The sequence below is a fragment of the Dermacentor andersoni genome, chromosome 2, assembly GCF_023375885.2.
Source record: "Dermacentor andersoni chromosome 2, qqDerAnde1_hic_scaffold, whole genome shotgun sequence".
Taxonomy (NCBI): domain Eukaryota; kingdom Metazoa; phylum Arthropoda; class Arachnida; order Ixodida; family Ixodidae; genus Dermacentor; species Dermacentor andersoni.
In genome coordinates, this window is record NC_092815.1 from 231399912 (window position 1) to 231421272 (window position 21361).

The 21361-nt window shown below is 47.3% G+C and overlaps 1 protein-coding gene across 2 annotated transcripts in view; it reads left to right on the forward strand.

Moving 5' to 3' along the window:
* The window catches only part of LOC126539816 (uncharacterized), a 212396-nt gene that overhangs the window by 92836 nt on the left and 98199 nt on the right, over positions 1 to 21361 (forward strand). For both annotated transcript variants that reach the window (XM_055075745.1, XM_055075746.1), the window contains exons 17-20: positions 1383 to 1529; positions 6935 to 7013; positions 17036 to 17199; positions 20048 to 20206. In XM_055075745.1, the coding sequence (XP_054931720.1) occupies positions 1383 to 1529; positions 6935 to 7013; positions 17036 to 17199; positions 20048 to 20206 (549 nt within the window). The remainder of the gene's footprint in view (positions 1 to 1382; positions 1530 to 6934; positions 7014 to 17035; positions 17200 to 20047; positions 20207 to 21361) is intronic.

A 21361-nucleotide genomic window follows, 5' to 3' on the forward strand; every position in this document is an offset into this window, starting at 1 on the left:
TTAAACTAAATTAACGAACGACCTAACTAACTTTCTAACTAGCTTAATTAACCAAAATTGAACTAACTAATGACATATCGCTGCGGCAAGTTCTGAGTGCGATCTTTACACGAGAAAGAAAAAATTTTGATGACAAAATTGTGGGGTGCGATCATTATGCAAGTAAATACGGTACTTCAGTTTCGTCTACTTGTTTCTATGTTGTGCAGTCACGCGTGCAGACACAGAAACTGTAATTTTCTACCGTGTTCCAGTGAGGGATCATGCTCTGTGATCCGCTTGTATCTGCCTTAGTATTCGTGCAGCACTGACTCATACCACTAGTCGGGTGTCCTCGTGCACAGCGTGCAAAATCGTGCGCTGCGCGAAACGAGACAATCGCAACAGCTTGCACGTGATGTAAGAAAGTGAAGAGAAAAAAAAAGGTCGGGCCCGTGACGTATTCGTCGCGCGATCCTTGAGCTCCGGTATGGGAGAACGCAGGGGAGTAATTTCACTTGTGGAGGCTAGACAGGGCAAGCGGAGAGAGCGTCAATGTTTGCGGTAAAGCTCACCTCCTGAAATCATGGGTTCGCGGCACTGAAATATTTATCTCTGCTATTAATGAGATGATTCGAATAATTTTTGCAGAAGAATGCACCGTAGAGAGCATATACCAACTTCCAGCGTATAACCAAAATTTGCCGCATGGCCTGGTGAGGGGCTCTTTGAGGCCTTATGGCTTTGCATAAACCACGTGAGGCTGAGTGTGGCTAGAGCTGGGAAGTTGTCTTCTGTGTTGCTTCGGCCAAAAAAACACAAAGTTTGAAAGGTTGAGTGTCATTGGGATCGGTTATCAGTGACGACATAAACAAAGCATCGACAAACAGTGATTTCCAGATAGCGCTGTATTAGGCTCTAGTAAAGGCATAGTTATTCCCGATTAAGGGTTCCAGCGCCTGAAATTTCAGACGTCCTTATACAATTGGCTCTATATGGTACAAGGTGGTGCCGCAAAGACATCCAAGTTATCAGATATATCCGGAAAGTTGGGTGTCGAGAAAATGGCTTGTTGACCGTATCTCCAGGATCGGCTCACCTGGCCTCTTTGTCAAGAGAAGGATGAACCAAGCATCAATGCTCTAGAAGACAAGGTCGACATTATTGTGCGTAAGACATAACAGGAATAAAATACAGGATGGGGGAATAATGATCATGAAAAAGCGACAAAATAGACAAATCAACATTTAATTATAGAATCATTTGAAACACCATGTACGTCTACCTTTGTCTTCTTTCACGTTGGCACTTGGTGGGTCCTTTTTTTTTGTTTTACAATTTAAATCTGCAAAATGACTATTCTTAACAGTACAAGCTCATGTCACTTTTCTCCTACCTGCCAGGTGCGCAAAGCAGTGACCCGCAAATGGCTACAATTGTACCAAGCGTTTTCGTGCTCAGCGGTGCTGGTGCCCAACGTGTCTCCACAGGGTGTCTGCCACGAGGTCTGGCGCCGCCTGGTCCCTGGCCTTAATGATCAGCTCAAGCAGGTGAGCCACTGTGTCCTGCCTTGCTTGCCATTTGTTGCACCTTGATGGAAACTGCCACAGGGCAACACTTTACCAGTTCTCGTTCTGCTAACGCTTTGTACAATTGCAGCAGGAATGAAACACGAACACCAGAACGTGTGGCTTTCGGTACACGCTGCGCCATTACGTCACCCACGAGGAACTGCTCCACATTCACATTTGAGCTATGGAGTTCCTAGCTTTCCATCCTGCTCTCATAATCTCAACCGTAGCTCAACTTTTGTGCATTTTGACGTGCCAGTGGAGTGCTGCAAGCCTCTGCTTTCTCTGGCCCCTACTGGTTTGCAGGAATCCCGCATGCGAGTGTTGTTTTAGGATGGCAACTAGGCGTATGCGAATATGCAATGGAATATTGAACTAAATGAAATTTCAATGGATGTCAACTGATGGGCATTTTTCTGGGAGTTCGATATAACCGGGTTCGACTGTATACAGTAGAACCTGATTCATACATTTTTGGGAAAAAAAAAAAAAACGCGAGAATAAACATATCCCGGGAAAAAGTACCATTTGAAGTAGCCAGAAAATTAGTAGCGAGAATTTCGTTGTTGCGAAAAGAGACAGCACAGATAGGTGATGCATCACAGAACAAAACTTTACTGTCCAAATTCCGTTAGCCTACTTTGCAAGCTTTGCTCGAGGATATAGAACCGCATTGTTGACAGTACAAAGTGTGCCGCATGCGTCGACCAGCAGTGGCAGTACTGCCGTAGCGCAGAGTTCTCGGTCACCTGCTTTCGGAGATGTGATCACTTGCCGAAATTTTGCGTAACTCGGCACCGGTCGCAGAGCAACAGCGCATGCAGAGCTCCAGCGCACGCTGTTGCCTGTAGGCGCTCACGTGGCCGGTGCCGATCGCAAAAGGGATCGTATCTCGTGTACGCGAAGACAAACGATCGAGATAACGGCCCTTTCGCGCAAATCTACATCTGGCGTAGAATCTGCACACAATGCCTGTCGGGTGGCACCAAAACCAGTGTTCTTGAAGTAAGGGATGCGTATTCCTGGACGATCGGCCAATCATGGCCCCATGCGTGACACTCCATATGCTGCAACCGCCATCTCAAGCGCCTTAAACAATTCCACGTAGGTGGGATGTGGATTTCTTTGTTTTTGCTGCATTTTTATCACCGAGGCGCACATTACGCAGTGCACTGCCGTGATCGGGGATTGTTGTTCGAAACGCGCGTCCAGTTTGCATTCAGTCTCGCCTCACGAGATTGGCCTAGTCCTCGCCGAGTCGTCAACTGTGGGGAACGCAAAATGAACGCGTGTTTCGAACAATGATCTCGCCTGGTAGGCGTGCAAACACCGTCGTCAAATGTCGGTAGCAACGTGCGTGGCACTCATGGTGCCGCTTCAAACGGGCGATCAACAAACAAGATGGCGGCCATTACGTGTTTCCAGCACACTGATCACTTCCGGCGCTTGGTTGTTCTTGTGAACAAAAATGGCGGCACCCAGACAAGTGTAATGTGGTGGTATTTTACACAATTTTAATGCAAAACAATCGTATTTGAGCACATTTTGGAGGCTGCTAAGCAGCCTTACGCAATATGCGAAGTCACATTCCGGCAAATTTCGTTGATGCGGGATTGCAGTACAGCTACATTTCGTTGCCGAGAGGTACGAAATGCATTGAATCCTATTGTGCCATTGTGCCATTGTGCAAAAATTTATTTCGTCATCCAAGCCTTACGGTTGAACACATAACTCACTCGGAGCTTTCGCTTGCCTTTGAAGTATCGTGGTGACGCACTTTTGCCGACCACGAGGGCCGGAACTTTTTCCAAGCCATCCATGTTGGCACGGAAAACACGGTTACAAGGACCTTGCTCTGCTTACCGCCCTGGTAGCGTTCACCTTTGAGGGCCAAGGTTTTTTGTTGCAGCAGTTGGTAGAACAGCGCTGTCTCATCTGCATTGAACAGACCTTGGCACTGTATTTTTCTAGCAGCTGTCCAACGTTCGTCTCCACCTACGGCACTGCAGCTTCACGGTAGACAGACTGCGCTTCCCCGCTGACAGCCCTGCCGACAATGTCGTCGCGCTTCTTGAAACGCTTCAGCCAGCTGACACTCGCCACAAAATTGCTGTGCCCCATGATACATGCGAAGTGCCGCTTGTTCCTTGCGTCCAAAACCACTTGAAGACTGCCTTTTCTACAGCTTCGAAAGCGGGGTCTCGCAGTTTCTTTCTGTCGCCTTTTATGCCCTGTGAGACAGCTTTGGTGACAGCTTCTTTGCTGCTCAAAATCGTCGACAGCGTGTTCAACGCTGTGCCAAAATCTTCTGCCACTTTTTTTCTACTTCACGCCGGACTCGACGGCTTTCAGTGTCGCCACCTTCTGCTCGAATAAGATCGTTTTGCGCTTCCCCTTGCCATCGTCTATCTCCTTTCTGGTGGTGGGAACTTGCACGAATGAACCGATGGAAACACTGCTATCATTGATGTGCACAGAGGCAACCACAAGCAGCAACAAAACCGCAGTCGGCGCCGCCCCGCGCACGCAGCGGATGAGTGGGCGGGTCCACCAGTTCCACGCAAAAGGGGAGGCTTGGAGACGCGCACGGGAGATGCAAACATCGTGTTTTATAAGACATTTATATGACGGGTACCAAAATACTTAGTAAATGCTCGTTGTGGAAAAAAAATATTGCCGATGATTGCATTACTTATTAATGCGAAATTTGAGCACAGCTTTTCAGCAGTTTCAGATTTTCTATATTGTCACGTGGTAGTGACTGTGAAGAAAGCAGCCAAACCGAGAAAGACGAAACTAGCGTGTTATTGGGTGAACTTGTGCCCTCAAAAACAGGCTACACTCAAAGAATGGTGACAGCAGCGAACACAGTCGGCGATCATCGAAAATATGATCAGCGGGTCAAGCGTGCCGGCTTTTATACTCTGTCGTCGAATGTTCCAAAGTAATCGCTGGTACCCGCGTGCCTTCCACAAAGTTCTACATTGCGTCGCGCACACAGGCGATCAGATTACACAAGGTACTGTCACAGACAGCGGATGGAAACATTGATAACATTCCAGAAACTTCCGATACATGCAGGCACGCCCTGCACTGTGTGATAACAATTTGTTAGGCGATGAAACGTGTCGCCCGATAAAGACAAACAAGTACACGTATCACTATACTGAGGCAAATAATTCGAGGAAGACATGTTTGTACAATTGCAACTTTTTATTCTTCACTTCTTCAAGAAACACTCCATTCCCAGTTCTGGATTGTCATGAAGGTATATTTTTGGTCTGAGAAATAGATGGATATATGCTAGACTTGCTGCACCAATGCCTGGTTCAACGCAGTGCACCTCTGGATTCTGGCGGCGACGGCGCTGGGCCTCTGCTCGGGCAGCTCATTTAGCAGCAGCGGCAGATGAAGGACTTCCATGGTTGCCTCGCTCATGGCTCAGAGAGAACTGGCTGTGAAAAAACTACTTATATAGGCAGACGGATTGTATTATACTGTATCTACTCGCATAATGATCGCATTTTTCTGTAAAAGAAATTGCCGCAAATTCAGGGGTGCGATCATACGCAGGTTAAATTTCCCGCGATAGTAAAATTCTTTTTATTTTTTCATCCTGCATTTTCTGTGGGATGACACCAGGTCAACAAACAGGCGGCTTGCCACTGTAACAGTGCGGGACACCAAAACAAAAATGGCGGCCGGCGGAGCAAGCCAAACGCGTTTTTTTTTTTCTTTTCCTGAGTACATTACACACATTGAAACAGTTTCTTCCGTATCAGTAATAAATAATGTTGTTAATATCAGCAAGTCTGTGGCAATAACGTAGCCATGTCCACTTTGAGGGGACAGAAATAGACATGGGCCTGCATAGCTGCCAGTTACATAGAAATATTTGGGGGGTATGCGGCGGAAACTGCAGCATTTGTCTTCACTGCTATCCTAATACGGCATGTTTTCACTAAGAGTGGGCAAGTAGCTGTGTTACTAGCGTTGGCATATGAATAGGGTACACTTCTAATGTATCAGTTTGAATGTGGCTACTATCGTTGCCGCTCCCGATTTGTTGCGTGCCCATGAGTGCAGACGAGAAGAATCTAAAGGCGCCGTTTTTGTTGTTGTTGAGCACAACCATTATAAAGCCTACAAATAATAAAGCGAAGGCAAGTTTGGTTGTAGCTATTTTTTTGTCATGGAAGTGGGGAAAGTGATGAACGGAATAAAATAGGGCATCTGCTTAGAATATTTGGTGTGTGCAGATAGCTTGGTATGTCTTGAGTCATTCGCGTAGCATTCGTCAGCATACGACAAATGTTAAGCGCGATCATCATTAGCTATACTTGGCACAAGACATACCACTGCGGCAAGTTCAGGGTGTGATCATTACACAGGAATAAAAAAAAAACAAAAAAAAAACAAGTGGATTCTGACGACAAAATTCAGGGGTGTACTCGTTACACAAGTGCAATCATTATGCAAGTAAATACGGTAATATAAACCGTCTGTGAGTCTCAGACAATCCATCTGGTGCGGAACATTTCACACCAGCCGGCGCAAACGAAGCATAGCTTGGTGCAGCTGCCTTGCTTATCAGGAGGTTGTGGGAGGCAGCACATAGGCGCATAGGAATGTTGCGCAGCGAAGAGATGGCAGCGATTGACTGACAGCGCTGATGCTGCTAGTAAGTCAACTGAAGGTGGCTTGGCGTTTCAGCATGGGAAGCGCGGATCGTGATCCTCTGATACCGAGCCACCGCTTCGGCAATCGGAGAACACCGCACGCTGTTGCCGCCATGGAGGAGAGGAGGGGGGAAGGGGTACACGCAGTAGCAAACGGCATCGGCAATGGGTTTCGCCTTCAGCAGCAGCACATCGAGATCAGCCGCCACTGAGCTGCCGCACATGGGTCGCATTGGAGGAGGAGGGAAGAGAGCAAGGCTCCTGCCATGTGCGAGAGATGGCGCCAGGAGCGCGCACAGCTAGAGCAGTGCGCTGGTCCCAGCTACGGAGCTGGTTATGGCTAGGCACTAGGGCGCCGCGAAACACAGGAACAGGCACCAAAGAGATGAGCTCTGAAAAAAGGTTCGTTATACCCATTGCGATGAAATATTAGTTTCGTTAAAACTATGTTTTCAATACATGGGCATCTATTGGAACTTCAAGGGGCATCATGATTGCTTCGTTATATCCATTAGATTGTTATATCCCATTTTGTTATAATGTTTTACTGTAGGTGGTCTATGCTGTATAGTAATGACATTTCCATTGCATTGCCACATCTCACTTGGTAGCTTGCATAATGGCCCACTCTAAGCCAACCATCATGTTGAGTGAACTTACTTCTTCTGCTGACATTTTGGCTTGTTCTTTCCTACCTCGCTGCAGGATGTTGGTTACGTGGATGCAGTGTCTGAACTGCTGGCGTCTGCGGCTAGCTGCCTGCCTTCGTCCCAGTCTGCTACAAGTGAGTGTGTCTTATCACATCGCTGTTGGGTGTCACTTCTAGCTTACTCTGAACAGTCACTGCTTAGAATGTTGTTCTTTGAATTATTACTATGAATATGGAAATAGTAGCTGCAAATATGAATCTAAAATATTTTTCATATTTGTGCTCAATTTTAAAACATTACTGTATGTGCTCGTGTAAGCACTGCACCTTGTTTCGAGGTTAGGGTTTGAATTTTTTAGGTATAACCTAACACAAGTGAAAAGTAAATGCGTTATTTACTTGATCTAACGTCCACATTTTTTTTTTCTATAAAACGGGTCCAAAAATTTCATGCGCGTTAGGATCGAGTACGACCCTAAAGCTGCATTATCATATTGCCATCAGCATTTCAAAATGGCCATGTCGTACGTGCTTCGAACTTGGCTGCCGTAGCTTCCTCCATGTGTTGTAGTAAGTGTGCTTACGTTAGTCTACCGTCTGTCTTCGCGTTTTCCGATGAATTCATGATGCCGCATTTAAAAGTAAAGTGATCATATGTGCGGAGACGAATAGGTATTGGGCAGCATCACGGGCATTCGAAGTTCCCGAAACTTGCGTGCACGACTGGCGCAAACAGAAGATGAGGCGTTCTTCAAAGCGATTTGTGATGAGGACAGAGTCTACGTGTCTAGGTGCACCGTTCTGTGTTCTGGTCGCTTAGTTCGTATTCAAGCGAGCGTCAGCATGAAGGTCAATTCGCTCGCTCGTGCTGTCGCACTTCCTCCCTCCAGCAAGTTTCAGCGGTAATCAGGTGAGACGAGTTCATGTTTGCTTGCGCGCACGTGACACCATGCTTGATAATTTACATAGTAAGCGAATGTTTACTAGTATATACGGCCGATAACAGTATCGTTACTTTGTATAGCTGTCTGCTAATTTGTTATTGCTATCAATCCTTCCCCTTTTGGCCAAAACTGCGACATTTTTATTCACCGCAACATTAAGGTATTGAGAGTAAATCTTCGTTTTTTTTCTTTTTCATATGAGAGAAAGTTTTATTTCTGTATGAAAGTATGATGTGCGCAGTACTGTAAGGACTGTTCCTTTTTTTTTTTTTTTGTCGCGGAAATGGGTATGCCTTACAATCAAGGGCACGTTAGAATCAAGTAGGGTTGTGTGAATAGTGGATTTTGAGTTCGAAGCGAATAGTTATTTCGGCCGAATATCGAATAGTTGCCGTTCACAAATGTCGGCCATAAAGTGGCATGCAAGATAATAATTAAATATGTGCAATTATTAAGTGGACTAATTTGTGAGAAGATGACCACAATTAATTCAACTATTACTTATTTATTGGGATACTTATGTATGTATCAGTAGGACTTCTTTTATTGAAGTGGTGGAACAAATATTTAAACACATTTATTTTTATCCAGAACTTCTTTTTCTGACTTAGTGTCTGGACGTGACGTTGGTGAGAAAAGAATGCTGGCAACCAGTGCACCAAGATTGAGATTGACAAGATGGTGCCGGCATATATCGGCATATCTGGAGCTCATTGCTGAGTTTCTTTGGCCCGTTCTCAAACAAAGTTGATGAAATGACTACAGTTAATATATTTGAAAGCTCGCACCATAATATTTATACAGTTCTTCCGAGTGCATGCATCTATTTTTGATTTCGAAGTTGGTCCTTTACTGATTATTAGAAAGTAAACAAACTCGTCATCTTGAGTTTGCCAACGCTTCAAAAAGCATGAATATTACAACTGCTCTCGAAGCAAATATAGAATAGCGTAATATAGTACCAGCGAAACTACTATTCGAAAATTTGGATATTCACACAACACTAGAATTAAGTAAATATGGTAAGTATGCTGGGGGTATGTGAATATATTTGGAAATTTTTAATTCTTGCCAGACATTATATTTTTTACATTTGTATGTAATTCACGAACCAAGCTAAACCTCGGTGTAACTAAGTCGGCAAAATCTGCAATTTGCTTTGTGACATAGTTGACTTCTGTTAATTCTACTCTGGTTAAATAGATGTTTCAGTAAGTTCGATCCCGACAGAAGGTCCCGGTGGACACCTAGCATTTCTACGGGCCCAAACTTCCATTATTTCTATCCTGAAATCGGCCTTCACTGGATAATTTGAACTTATTATTTGTTTTGAAAAGAAGTATATAGTAGACGGGAACTGGAAACCGAGGAGCAGGCTGCCAACTGCCACCGGAAGGTTCACAACGTTTGCTTACTTTTCAGAAAGGGGGCGAACTCGCTCCCTCCCCTCTTTTTTTTTGCTCGTTAGGGGAGGCAGCACTCGTGAAGCCACCATCTTTCTTCTCTCATTCTCGCACTCTTACACTCTCACCTAAAGCAGACAGTGCGCAGGGCGCGATGGGATCTTAACACATGTGGACTTTATACGGAACGTGATGCGGCTTCACTTCAGTGGTCGCTCCTGTCGCATGGCACGCAATTTGAGAGGTCCGTTTGCAAGCAGCCACGTGTAATTCAATCGTTTAACCATCTGCATCCGTGGAAGTTTCCATTTATTGTCTCGGAATTCCTTTGCGGTGACAGTGAAATTTTGTTATATCGAAATCGCATACACACTTCGTTTCTAAGTACATGGTGTTCTATGGACAAAAGGTTATGGAAAGGTAAATACTTGTTATATATTGAGAATTTCATCATACTGAAGTTCATTATATCAAGGTTTAACTGTGTTCAGTGTGCAACAGTGGGGTATTTTTTGGTTTTGGCGACGGATCTTGTTTGTTATACCCATTGGCAGCACAATTTCACTTTGTTATATCGAGCTTTATATACATAGATTTCCATGGTGATTTCAAGAGAAATTTCATTTATCTTGTTATATCTATAATTCAATTATATCCTGTTTCAATTTAACCGTTTGTGAGTCAAATGATTTTGAAAAAAACTTTCTCAGGTGTTCAAATTACTTTATGGCGGATCTTGAATGTATAAAATGTGTAAAGTCGGGAATAAATAGTAAAAAAAAATTAGCAACAGTATTTTGGCGGCGGCATCACTCAGAACTGCAAAAATGTTCAAGAGTATTTCAGAGTGTGGTACTCCTTTAAACACGGGTCTACGCACAGCGCCTTATTGCAGTCTGCAAACCTAAAACGTATGTCTGTTCTCCTCTTGGAGCAACAAGTTGTCTTTGCACACACATGACATCTCTGTGTGCAGCTGCCTTGGGCAGAGGTCTGAGGCACCCTCTCGCGTATGCGCGTTGCCACAGAGAGCGAGAATACCTCGTGAGTGGCGGTGATAAACAAGCTAAGAGCAGAGCCCATCAAGATAGAAATCATGTTCTGCCGCCCCTGCAAGAGAGTGTCGATGAAGAGAAAAATCGCGTTTCGTGCGCCTCCATTGCCATCATGCAGCGGAACCGAAACTGCGAAAGCATGTTGCCGCTGAGAGCGAGAATACTTCGCCAGCGGTGAGGATAAACAAGCTAAGAGCAGCGCCAATCAAGATAGAAATCAACTTCCGCAACCCTTGCAAGAGAGTGCTGACAAAGAGAAAGATCACGTTTCTCTGGCCTCCATTGCAATCACACGGCAAAACCACAACTGAAAAAGGGGTGTTGCCGCAGTCTGCGTGACGCGCTGAAGTTAGAAATCAGTTCTGTTTATCTCCGCAAGTAGGTAGCGCAAATTTCAAACGCTTCTTGCAAGTCCTAAAAGGTGGCAGCACCTCCCACTGAGCACGCATTGTCATTATGGCGCGAAATTTCAAACGGAGGGTCGAAACTGTACCCGTACGGCAAAGGCACTTGCGGGACAGAAAACCGCCGCCGTACATATTGTTGCGTGTGGAAAGACAGACAGAATACGCTATTTACAGGCTATTTACACTGGACCCAGGCAGCCAGGCCGACATTTGCTCGCGCCAAGCGCACCGACCAACTTCATCGTCGTTCTCGTGGCAGCTCGTTTCTTGAGCATTGCTCGATGATATCGTAATACTACCCCCCTGGCGGCAAAAGCACCGTCACGGTGCTGTTAAATATCCAAGACGCGTGGAGAGTTGTAGGGCTTAAGTCAGGCAACGTGGACAATGTCACTGGTTGTCACAGCGGAGGACGTAGGGGGCGTGGCTTAGAACGATTTCATAGGTGACATCGGTCACTTTGCGGAGCACGCGATATGGACCTGTGTAACAAGAAAGGAGTTTTTCACATAGGCCAACTTTGCGTGAAGGTGACCAAAGCAACACGAGGCTGCCGGGCACAAAATGGACATCAAGGTGACGGAGGTCGTAGCGTTGCTTCTGCTTGTCTTGAGACACTTGTAGACGAGCGCACGCAAGTTGGCAAGCGTGGTCAGCATGGGTGGTTGCATCACGGGCATAATCGCTAGTTGAAGCTGTGGCGGACGGAAGCACAGTGTCCAGTGGTAGCTTTGGTTCGCGGCCATGCAAGAGGTAAAACAGAGAAAAGCCAGCAGTTTCGAGACGCGAAGAGTTTTGTGCAAAGGTAATGTAAAGTAGAGCCAGGTCCCAGTCACGGTGGTCGTCGGAAACGTATTTGGATAGCATGTCTGTAAGGGTACGGTTCAAGCGCTCAGTGAGGCCGTTCGTTTGGGGATGGTAGGAGGTGGTAAATTTATGCCGTACTGAGCAGGCACGCATGATGTCGTCGATGACTTTGGCCAAAAACGTACGGCCACGGTCTGTTAGAAATTGACGCGTAGCACTATGCATCAAAATAATATCATGTACGAGGAAGTCCGCAACATCAGTTCCGCAACTGGTCGGAAGAGCACAGGTTACGGCGTAGTGGGTCGCGTAGTCCACCGCGACTGCAACCCACTTGTTCCCTGATGTAGATTCCGGAAATGGGCCGAGAAGGTCTAAGCCGACACGATGAAAGGGCTCGGCAGGGATGTCGAGCGGCTGCAGGTAACCAGCGGGGAGCTGGGAAGGCTTCTTACGTCGTTGGCAAAATTCACATCGGCGACGTAACGTCGTACGGAACAGCGACGTACACGGTCATAGGTTCGAGATACGCTGAGGTGTCCTGCCGTTGGTGTGTCGTGAAGCTCTTCTAGAACGGTTGAGCGGAGATGTTTAGGTATGACAAGTAGGAACTCAGAGCCATCTGGATCAAGGTTACGATGGTAGAGTACCGTCGCGGAGGACGAAGAGGCGTAGAGTAGCATCGGCCAGAGAGGGCTCAAAACGGTCGATGAGTGCTCTGATGTAGGCGTCACGGCGTTGCTCGTCGGCGAAATGAAGCAGCTGTGATACAGAGAATACGCAAAAAGCACTGGCAATATTAGAGGAGTCAGAGTCGTCAACAGGGTAATGCGACAAGCTGTCAGCGTCTTGATGCAGGCGGCCAGACTTGTACACCGCGGAATATGAAAATTCTTGTAGCCTCAAAGCCCATCGACCAAGCTGGCCTGTAGGATCTTTTAGCGAAGAGAGCCAGTAGAGAGTATCACAGTCAGTGACTACGGAAAAAGCGCGACCGTAAAGGTAAGGATGGAACTTCGCAACTGCCCAGACAACAGCAAGGCATTCTCGTTCCGTAATGGAATAGTTGCGCTCCGATGGTGCTAGGAGGCGGCTTGCATAAGCAATAATGCGATCCTGGCCACGCTGACGCTAGGCTAAGACGGCACCTACGCCATGACCGCTGGCATCTGTACGCAATTCTGTAGGGGCATCAGGGTCGAAGTGGACGAGAATGGGTGGTGAGGTTAGAAGAGTGACGAGACGAGAGAAGGCGGTGGCCTCTCCAGTGCCCCACGAGAATTATACGCCTTTCTTCAAAAGATTAGTTAGGGGTCTAGCAATTGCCGCAACATCTTGAATAAAACGACGAAAGTGCGAGCATAGCCCTACAAAACTTCGAACGTCTGCAGCTGTCTTCGGAACCGGAAACTCTCTGACGGCGCGAGTTTTGTCGGGATCAGGCTTTACTCCGGAAGCGTCAACGAGATGGCCCAGAAGAGTAATGTACCGGTGCCCAAAACGACATTTGGATGAGTTAAATTGTAGCTTCGCCTTTCGAAATATATCAAGTATAGTTGTGCGACATTCAAGGTGAGTGTCAAACGTTGGCGAGAAGACGATGACGTCGTCGAGGTAGCAGAGGCTTGTGGACCATTTGAAACCTTGGAGCAAAAAGCCCATCACACGCTCGAAGGTGGCAGGGGTGTTGCGTAATCCAAATGGCATTACTTTAAATTGGTATAGGCCATCAGGTGTGATGAACGCAGTTTTTTTTCTGTCCATATCGTCAACAGCAATCTGCCGGTATTGCGAACGAAGATCAATAGACGAGAAATAGCTGGAACCATGCAGGCAGTCAAGGGCGTCGTCTATACGTGGGAGCGGGTAGACGTCCTTCTTAGTAATGTTGTTCAGATGACGGTAGTCTACACAGAAGCGCCACGTGCCGTCCTTATTCTTAACCAACACCGCAGTTGACGCCCAGAGACTCGAAGAAGGCTCAATGATGTTTTTATCGAGCATTTTGTTGACTTCGTTTTGAATTACTCGGCGTTCCGACGCAGAAACTCGATACGGTCGTCGGTGAATAGGCGTAGCATCGCCAGTAAGAATCCAATGCTTGATCGCGAGCGTCTGGCCTCAAGGGCGATAGTCGATGTAGAAAATATCTCGGTAGGATGATAATACTTGGTAAAGCTCTTCAGCCTGCGCTGAGGACAGGTCCGTTGCAACCATTTTCTTTATATTGGGATCGGCACCCGAGGCTGGTGGAAGGGCCTGCTGAGCTCGCGAGAACCATCGGTCGATAACGCTGCCACGTATTGGTCGCCAAGAGAGTCAATGGTGGCAAGGCAAATACCTTGCGGTAGAATTTGCTTTGCCAATCCAAAGTTACAGACAGGCATGCGACTGTGGTTCCCAGTAATATTAAGTATACTGTGAGGCACTGTAACATCATACCTTATTGGAATGTCGGGCAGAGGAGTGACGAGGTACTCACCATCAGGAACTGGTGGGAAAGACAACACTTCAATGTAGGCTATTGACTTTGGCTGCAGGCGAAGAAAGCTGGTGGGACGTAAGCGGCAGTGGGGTGCGTCAGAAGGTTCTGCGAGAATCGGCAACTCAAGGCGAAGGGTACTGGAAGAGCAGTCAATTAGAGCAGAATGTGCGGAGAGAAAATCGAGGCCGAGAATGGGGTCGTGGGGGCAATGAGCAATTACGGTGAAGAGGACAGGAGTCTGGCGGCTGGCGATGCTGACGCGTGCCGTACACATGCCGATGATAGGCACGGTACCGTCGTCCGCGTTGCGGACGGCGCATGTTGACGTTGGGGTGAGGAGCTTGTTCAGTCGTCGGCAGAAGGCAGTACTCATAATTGAAAGATGTGCTCCTGTATCGAGTGCCATGACAGGATAGCCGTCAACGTCAACGTCTAGAAGGTATCGGTTCGTGGGTAACGTTAGCAGAGGATTTGAGGGCAGGGTCGACAATGCAGCTTCACCTCCAGAAGCTGCAGTGCCTAGTTTTCCGGCTGGATCCGGGAGGCGATAGGCGGCGAAGAAAAGCGATGGGGTTCAGGCGAACGAGACTGATGGCATCGAGGGAGAGGGCGAGCAGCTGTACCAAAGGTTCGGAGCAGGAGGATCAGCGGCAGTGGATTCGTGGCGGGTGGTATAGGGAATATACCACCATGGCGGGTGGTATAAGCGGCGGTGTATGTCCGAGGAGGTGGTGGCCATCGGTTGCGGCAGTGACGAGCGATGTGGCTGATGCGACAGCAGTGGAAGCAGGTTGGCCGGTCATCAGGGGTACGCCAATCGGACGGGTTACGGCGAGATGTGGCGGAAAAGGACTGCCGTGGAAGAGGAGGGCCGCTAGAAAACTGGGGAACGCTGGGTTGAGACGTGGAACACACGGAGTTCAGACCAATGTTCTCAAATTCCTGTCGGACGACAGCCTGGATCATCGTATGGTGGTTGCTGGCGGGTCGGGAGGCGTCGTGGAGAAAGCTGGCGAACAGGTGGCCTCGAGTTCGCGGCGAACAATGTGGGTGACGTCGTCACAGGTGGTGGTCTGACGTGGTCAACCCTCACATGTCGATGTAGCAGCAGTGTTGGGTAGCCGCGTGATGTGGTGTGTGATACGGCGGCTCTTAGCTTGTTCAAGGCGACGGCATTCTTTGATGATGGCGTCGATAGTCGAGACGTTGCCGAAAACAAGCAAATTGAAAGCGTCGTCGGCGATGCCTTTTAGAATATGTGACACTTTATCGGCTCCGGACTAGCATCGTCAGCTTTGCGGCAAAGAACCAATACGTCGAGGATGTAGGAAACGTACGGCTCCGTAGATGACTGAACGCGAGACGCAAGAGCCTTCTCGCGGCAGCCTTGCGCCCAATGCGGTCGCCGAACAGTTCCCGTAGCTTCTCTGAAATATTCCCAACTGGTTCTCTCGTCGTCATGCGTTTGGTGCCACACGCGTGGGGTGCCGCTGAGATAAAAGATGACATTGGCGAGCATAATCGTTGGGTCCCACCTGTTATTAGCACTGGTGTGTTCATAGAGTTTGATCGAGTTGTCGACATCCTGGCCCTTCAGGCCAGAGAACACACCTGGGTCGCGATGTGAGGCGACCGTGACGATTGGAGCACTGGGACAAGCCGAAGGCATTGCAGAGGTGGGCGCGTCACCGGGAGGAGGAATGGTGACAAGCTCGGTGCGCTGACCACTTCTGTGTTCCGTGGTGAGGACGGGGATCGCTGACCTCTACCAGAACGTTGCGTGTGGAAAGACACAGACAGAATAGGCTATTTACAGGCTATTTACACTGGAGCCAGGCCGACGCTCGCGCCAAGCGCACCGACCAACTTCGTCATTCTCGCGGCGGCTCGTTTCTTGAGCATCGCTCGATGATATTGTAATAATATACGGCAAAAACCTTCAAAGGGCTAGAGTTTTGAGTGTCTTAGGTGAGTTCGCAGTAGTTACCAGCACATCGCCCGTGTACTGTACGCTCTGGCTAGCATGAGCTCATCCAGTGCATTGTTAATAATGTGCAAGGATGCGGTGCTCGTGCCACATTATTAACGAATGGTGTGGCTGTACGTATTTCACTTGTGGACATGAGTTTAGCAGTTAAAATGCATAACAAAGCAAAGACTGTGGCGGGGGTATTAACTCTATTGAAATGCAGAATTAACTGTGAATTTGGAGTTTAATATCTCCTTATGCCATAATAAAAGGAATGAGCAGCAAGCTGAAAAAGAAAATTTGTATCTTAGTATCAGAACTAATTCATGCAGCATCTCTTTTTGTTAACTGCTGCCAAAGCTTCCCCTTTGCACCAGAACAGTAAGTTGATGCTACAAAGCAATTTCATTGCTTCAAACAGCATACTTTTCTGCTTCATAGGATATATTTGTGCTCAGAACTGCTATTTCTCCTGCTTCAAAGATGCTCCAAGAGACCAAGTGCCACTTCCGTAGCTGCTACATTAGACACATAGATAGTGGGCACACATTTGATTCGGGGGCCGTGTTAGGTTCTGGCAAGTACTGCTGAATGAATCGGTAATGTGTTTTGACATTTCTATGCATTTTGTTTAATATGACCTGCCATATAACTTGATAATTTTATTGGTCTCTTCAGGATCAAATTAACAAAAGTTAACTCTGTCGAAATGTTGTTAATTTAAATTCGACCTTTTATGCAAATCAGTACAGTCAACTTTTTTCTTACCCGCAAAGGGCCAGAAGATTATCTAAATTATTGGGCAATCAGAAAATTCAAATTTGAATGAGAGAAAAATTTATATTGTTGAATTTGAGAGTTGGCGATCAAACGTACATTTTCATGCCGTGTCGACAATATCTTCACATGGACAGTACGAAGCGAAGCCAGCCACACTTTCGCATCCACTCCACCCTCACGGCTGATAGTGTTGCCCGCAACTTTCGTTAGCACCACTACATTGCATTGCAGTTTCCTGGCTGGGGAGACACGGTTCAGCAGTTGATTGCGCAGAGTGCCTCATGCTCACTCGTCGCACGTGCTGCAGATGGTTCATCGCCAAGTGCCTCCGTGCTGTCTGGCAGCAGCTCGCCTCGTCGGTGGGGGCTGCGTCCACAGCGAGGCAGTGCCCTGGGTGACCTGCAGCCCTATTTCCAGGCCCTGGCATGGGCACTGGATGCGGTTGCCAGCCACCAGTTGCTCCCAAATGAGGTGCCCGCTTTCTCATCCTTGCTGTAGTATTGCTCTGCATCTTGTCACTCAAAAGGTCTTGTGCATAAGACACAGCAGTGGTCAAGAATAATCTGTATTCAAGTAAGACTGTGTTGCAGCTTTGCTACAAGGTATAAAAGAGTGCTGTTACAATGCAGTCCACTTATAACGATATCAAGAACGAAAAATACGATCCTTATAACTGATCATCGCTATATCTGGACTGCCGTAAAAAAAGAAGAAAAAAAGCTGTCGACCATACCTTCGTAGCTCCGAAACCGAATTTCCACTTACAATAAAAAATTGATGTTGTAGAAAGTAGGCCGTGAAAAACGAAACCTTTATTTATACCTCTAAAGTGCGTGTCAGGCATTAGGCACACTGGAATGCCTTAAAAACCCGCGTATTATGCAAGATTCTTTTCCTATTATTAGCATCCCAAATTTTCGCCTCGTACTGTATGCGGATTTCAACAAAAATTTGTCAGAAATTTGGGCTAGAAGTTTTGGTTTCGTTATAGCTGTGTAAGTATGACTTGACTTTGTTATTGCAGCGTGGCTACGGCTTGGCTTCCTTATTGCTGCATGGCTGTGGCTTGGTTTCGTTATTGCTGCGTGACTACAGCATTGTTTCTTTATTGTTGAGTGCACACCTTGACAGCATGCGTGCAAATCACGCTTCGCGAAGTGCATCTTTTTTACTCCACTTTGGAGGGCCAAGCTGTCCAGACCACGTAAACAGTACTCAGCTGCTTTCAAGAGAAAGGTTATTTTAGCCGCACAGGACATCGGCAACAGGGCAGCCAGGAGGCAGTTTGACGTCGACGAGGGAAGCATTCGCGGATGGAGTCGAGAGAAGGAAGTCCTTTGCGTATGCAGCGGAACATAAAGAAGCTTTCACGGCCTGAATAGTGGGGCATGCCCTGAAATCGAACTCTCCCTGACGGAGTTCATACGCCAACAGTGAGCTGCGCATCTAGCTGTGAGCATGGAGCTTATGCAGGCAAAAGCTAAGGAGCTTGCAAGAGAAAAAGGGCCACCGAGCTCCGCCTTCAAAGCGAGCAAGCACTGGGTTTATCGCTATATGTGCCGTGCTGATTTTTTATTACGACGCCGAACTTCGATTTCGCAAAAGCTGCCCGTATTGTTCAAAGAGCTGCTCATGGCTTTCCAGCGCCACATTATTTCGCTGTGCAAGTCCAAGAACTTCCAGCTAGGGCAAATCGGCAATGCTGACCAAATGCTGGTTTATCTGGACATGCCATTGCCCCTCACCGTGCACGAAAAGGGCTCTAAACAAGTTTATGTCCAGTCCACTGGCAACGAGAAAATGCGAGTTACCGTCATGTTGTCGGTGCATGGCAGATGGACGCTAGCTTCCGTCCTATGTCATCTTCAAGCACAAGACAGTGCCTAAAGGTGAGGAGCTGCCAAGAAATGCAGTCGTGAGATGCCATGAGAAAGGCTGGATGAACGAGAATGTCCTGCTCAACTGGATAAAGTCCGTCAGGTGCAGGCGGCCTGGCGCACTGTAGTCATTCCCGTTCATCCTCGTGCTGGACGCATTTGATTGCCATTTGGCCGACTCAGTGAAGAGGCTGTTGCTTGAATCCGGCACTGAACATGTCGTTATCCCGGGTGAGATGGCATCTCAGCTGCAGCCTTTAGGTGTTTCCTTTTTCTTTCAGAAAGGTCACCCATAATTAGCTATTGACCTGTATTTGTGATCGAAGCTAGCAAAAGTACTGAGCTAATAAATTCCTAATGTGGAACAGAGCCGCCGCTGGAGTCGTGAGGGCCAAGGCCACAAACCGAAATGCCTGCCATGCATGTTGATACCATACGTCGAAGCCTCAGTCACGCAAATCAAAATCGCCTTTACTAGATCGTAACGTGCACCGATCGTAATGTGCACTCGTACAGTACTGCGCACCCGTACTGTACAGTACTAACTGAATTAACAAGCGTGGTGTCATACGCGCACTAGCAAACGAGAACACATCTCAATCGATGACTGCGAAAACTCACTCTCAAAATGCTGGAGTGAGGAAGCGTGGCAGCAGCGGCCTCTCACTTCAACGCTGAACTAGAAGCGGCGAAAACGCAGTGCGTGACGGACTCTGTCCCCATCACAGGTCACTTTCAGGATAGGGCCAAGGCAATCGTATCGCCGAAGTGGATCGTCGCAAATACATCCTGCTTTGGTCCGCTGTATTGCTTTGCTGGCAAAAACGATCTTGTCCTGTTTGTGTAAGTCCCGCACGCAAGTTTTGGGTACTCCGAACGCCCGTGATGCGACCCAATTTCCATCCATCTCCTCACACATGACCACTTTCCTTTTAAATGCGGCATCATGATGAACTCGGTGCTTCATGCTGATAGAGCAAACGCAGAAAATGGGAAGACGGACGGTGGACAAATGCCTAAGCACATATACTACAGCACATGGAGGAAGCTACGGCAGCTAGGCTCGAAGCACGTATGAGGCGGCCATTCTGAAATGCCGATGGTGATATGGTAATGCAGATTTACGGCCAGACTCGATTCTAATGCGCCGAGTATAATGGGACGACCTATATTCAATTAATTTTTTTTTTTACTTCTCGGAGAGCACAATATGTAGGGGTTGACCTATATTCGTGCTTCACCTATTTGCGAGTAAATACTGTACGACGGTAGATGAGGTAGGTGTACTTTGGATTCAATTCCGTTTAACCAGAGTTTAACATTTTTTCTGTGGGTGACTAACGAAAGTTGGTACCTTTGTCCCGTATATCCGGCATTTCTGTTTAAAAGCGAGTTTCATTTATTTGGAGTCCACTGTAACTCTTATCCTGTGTGTTATGCAGTCTCGTCAGTCAGTGGCCAGCATTGTGGGGAAGCTGGTGCGGCCAGTGCAGGACCTGCTGTCTTCACTCCGTGGCATGCCAGCCCTGGTAGAAGCAATCACACTGCTAGGGCCAGCACTGTCGACACTACTAGCCCGAGGCAGTGGCCACACCTCGAAGGTGAGTGTCTGTTCATTGTTCAAGTACAATTGCGATACTGGCAGCGGAAGGCATTTTTGTTATTTGTGGAAATAATTTGATGAAATTTGGCATGTGAATGTAATTTATTATGGTGATATCAGATCCTTGGTCAGTTCTGAGTAGGGTTGGGTGAATATTCCTATATTCCTTGCTCTAAAAATTTTGAATCGAATGTTACACTATTTGATACTTGCTGTAGATAAAATTTTTATGTTAAGTCGAGCTCACTTATGGCGGACCTGGACGTCGTGCAGCGTCCGTTAGTCATACAGTCAAACCTCGATATATTGAACAGCACAGTGATCGTGAAATAGTTCGTTATAGCCAGAACTTGATACCGTATTTATTCAAATCTAGGCCAATAATTTTTTTTCAAATAGTCATATTCCAAACTCTAGGGTCGGCTTAGATTCGAGAATTTTAAAAAAACGCGCCAGTTTTTCATTGAAACTGCTAAATATGGTGCATAGCTAGCGCCATCTAGAAAAGTCAGTATCGCAGCGGCTACTAGCCATGCCAGTAGCCAGCCGTACACAAGCGAGGTTGCCATTTTGACATGTGTCGTGTCAGCCGTATCGGTGTGCGGCGTGGTGTTATCGCGATGGCACCAAGCAGGAGATGCCACTACAGTGCCGCTTTCAAGCGAAAAGTTGTGATAGCCGCAGAGGTGTCGACGAGAAAAACGTCCGTCGTTGTAGGGGAAAACGACAGCAGCTTTTTGCGTGCGCTGCAACAAGGATGGCCTTTAGTGGACCAAAGAAAGGCCGTCAGCACGAAGTGGAGACAGTTTTGGCAGACTTTGTTCGGAGGCAGAGAGCAGCTGCCCTTCCAGTTACATCAGAAATGCTCCAAGCAAAAGCAAGGGAACTTTCGAGGGAGCGAGGCCTAACGCCAAAAGATTTCAAAGCTAGCCGGGGCTGGCTTCAGAAATTCATGAAACGCTTTGGCTTCAGCCTCCGATGTCGCACTTCAATCACCCAGAAGTTGCCACGTGATTTCGAAGAAAAGCTGATAGCTTTTCAGCGCTATGTGCTGCGAAAGAGAGAAGCGGCAGGCTACAACCTTGGGCAAATCGGCAACGCGGACCAAATGGCTGTGTATCAAGGAGGTGAAGGTGCGCTCTGCGGGCTACGA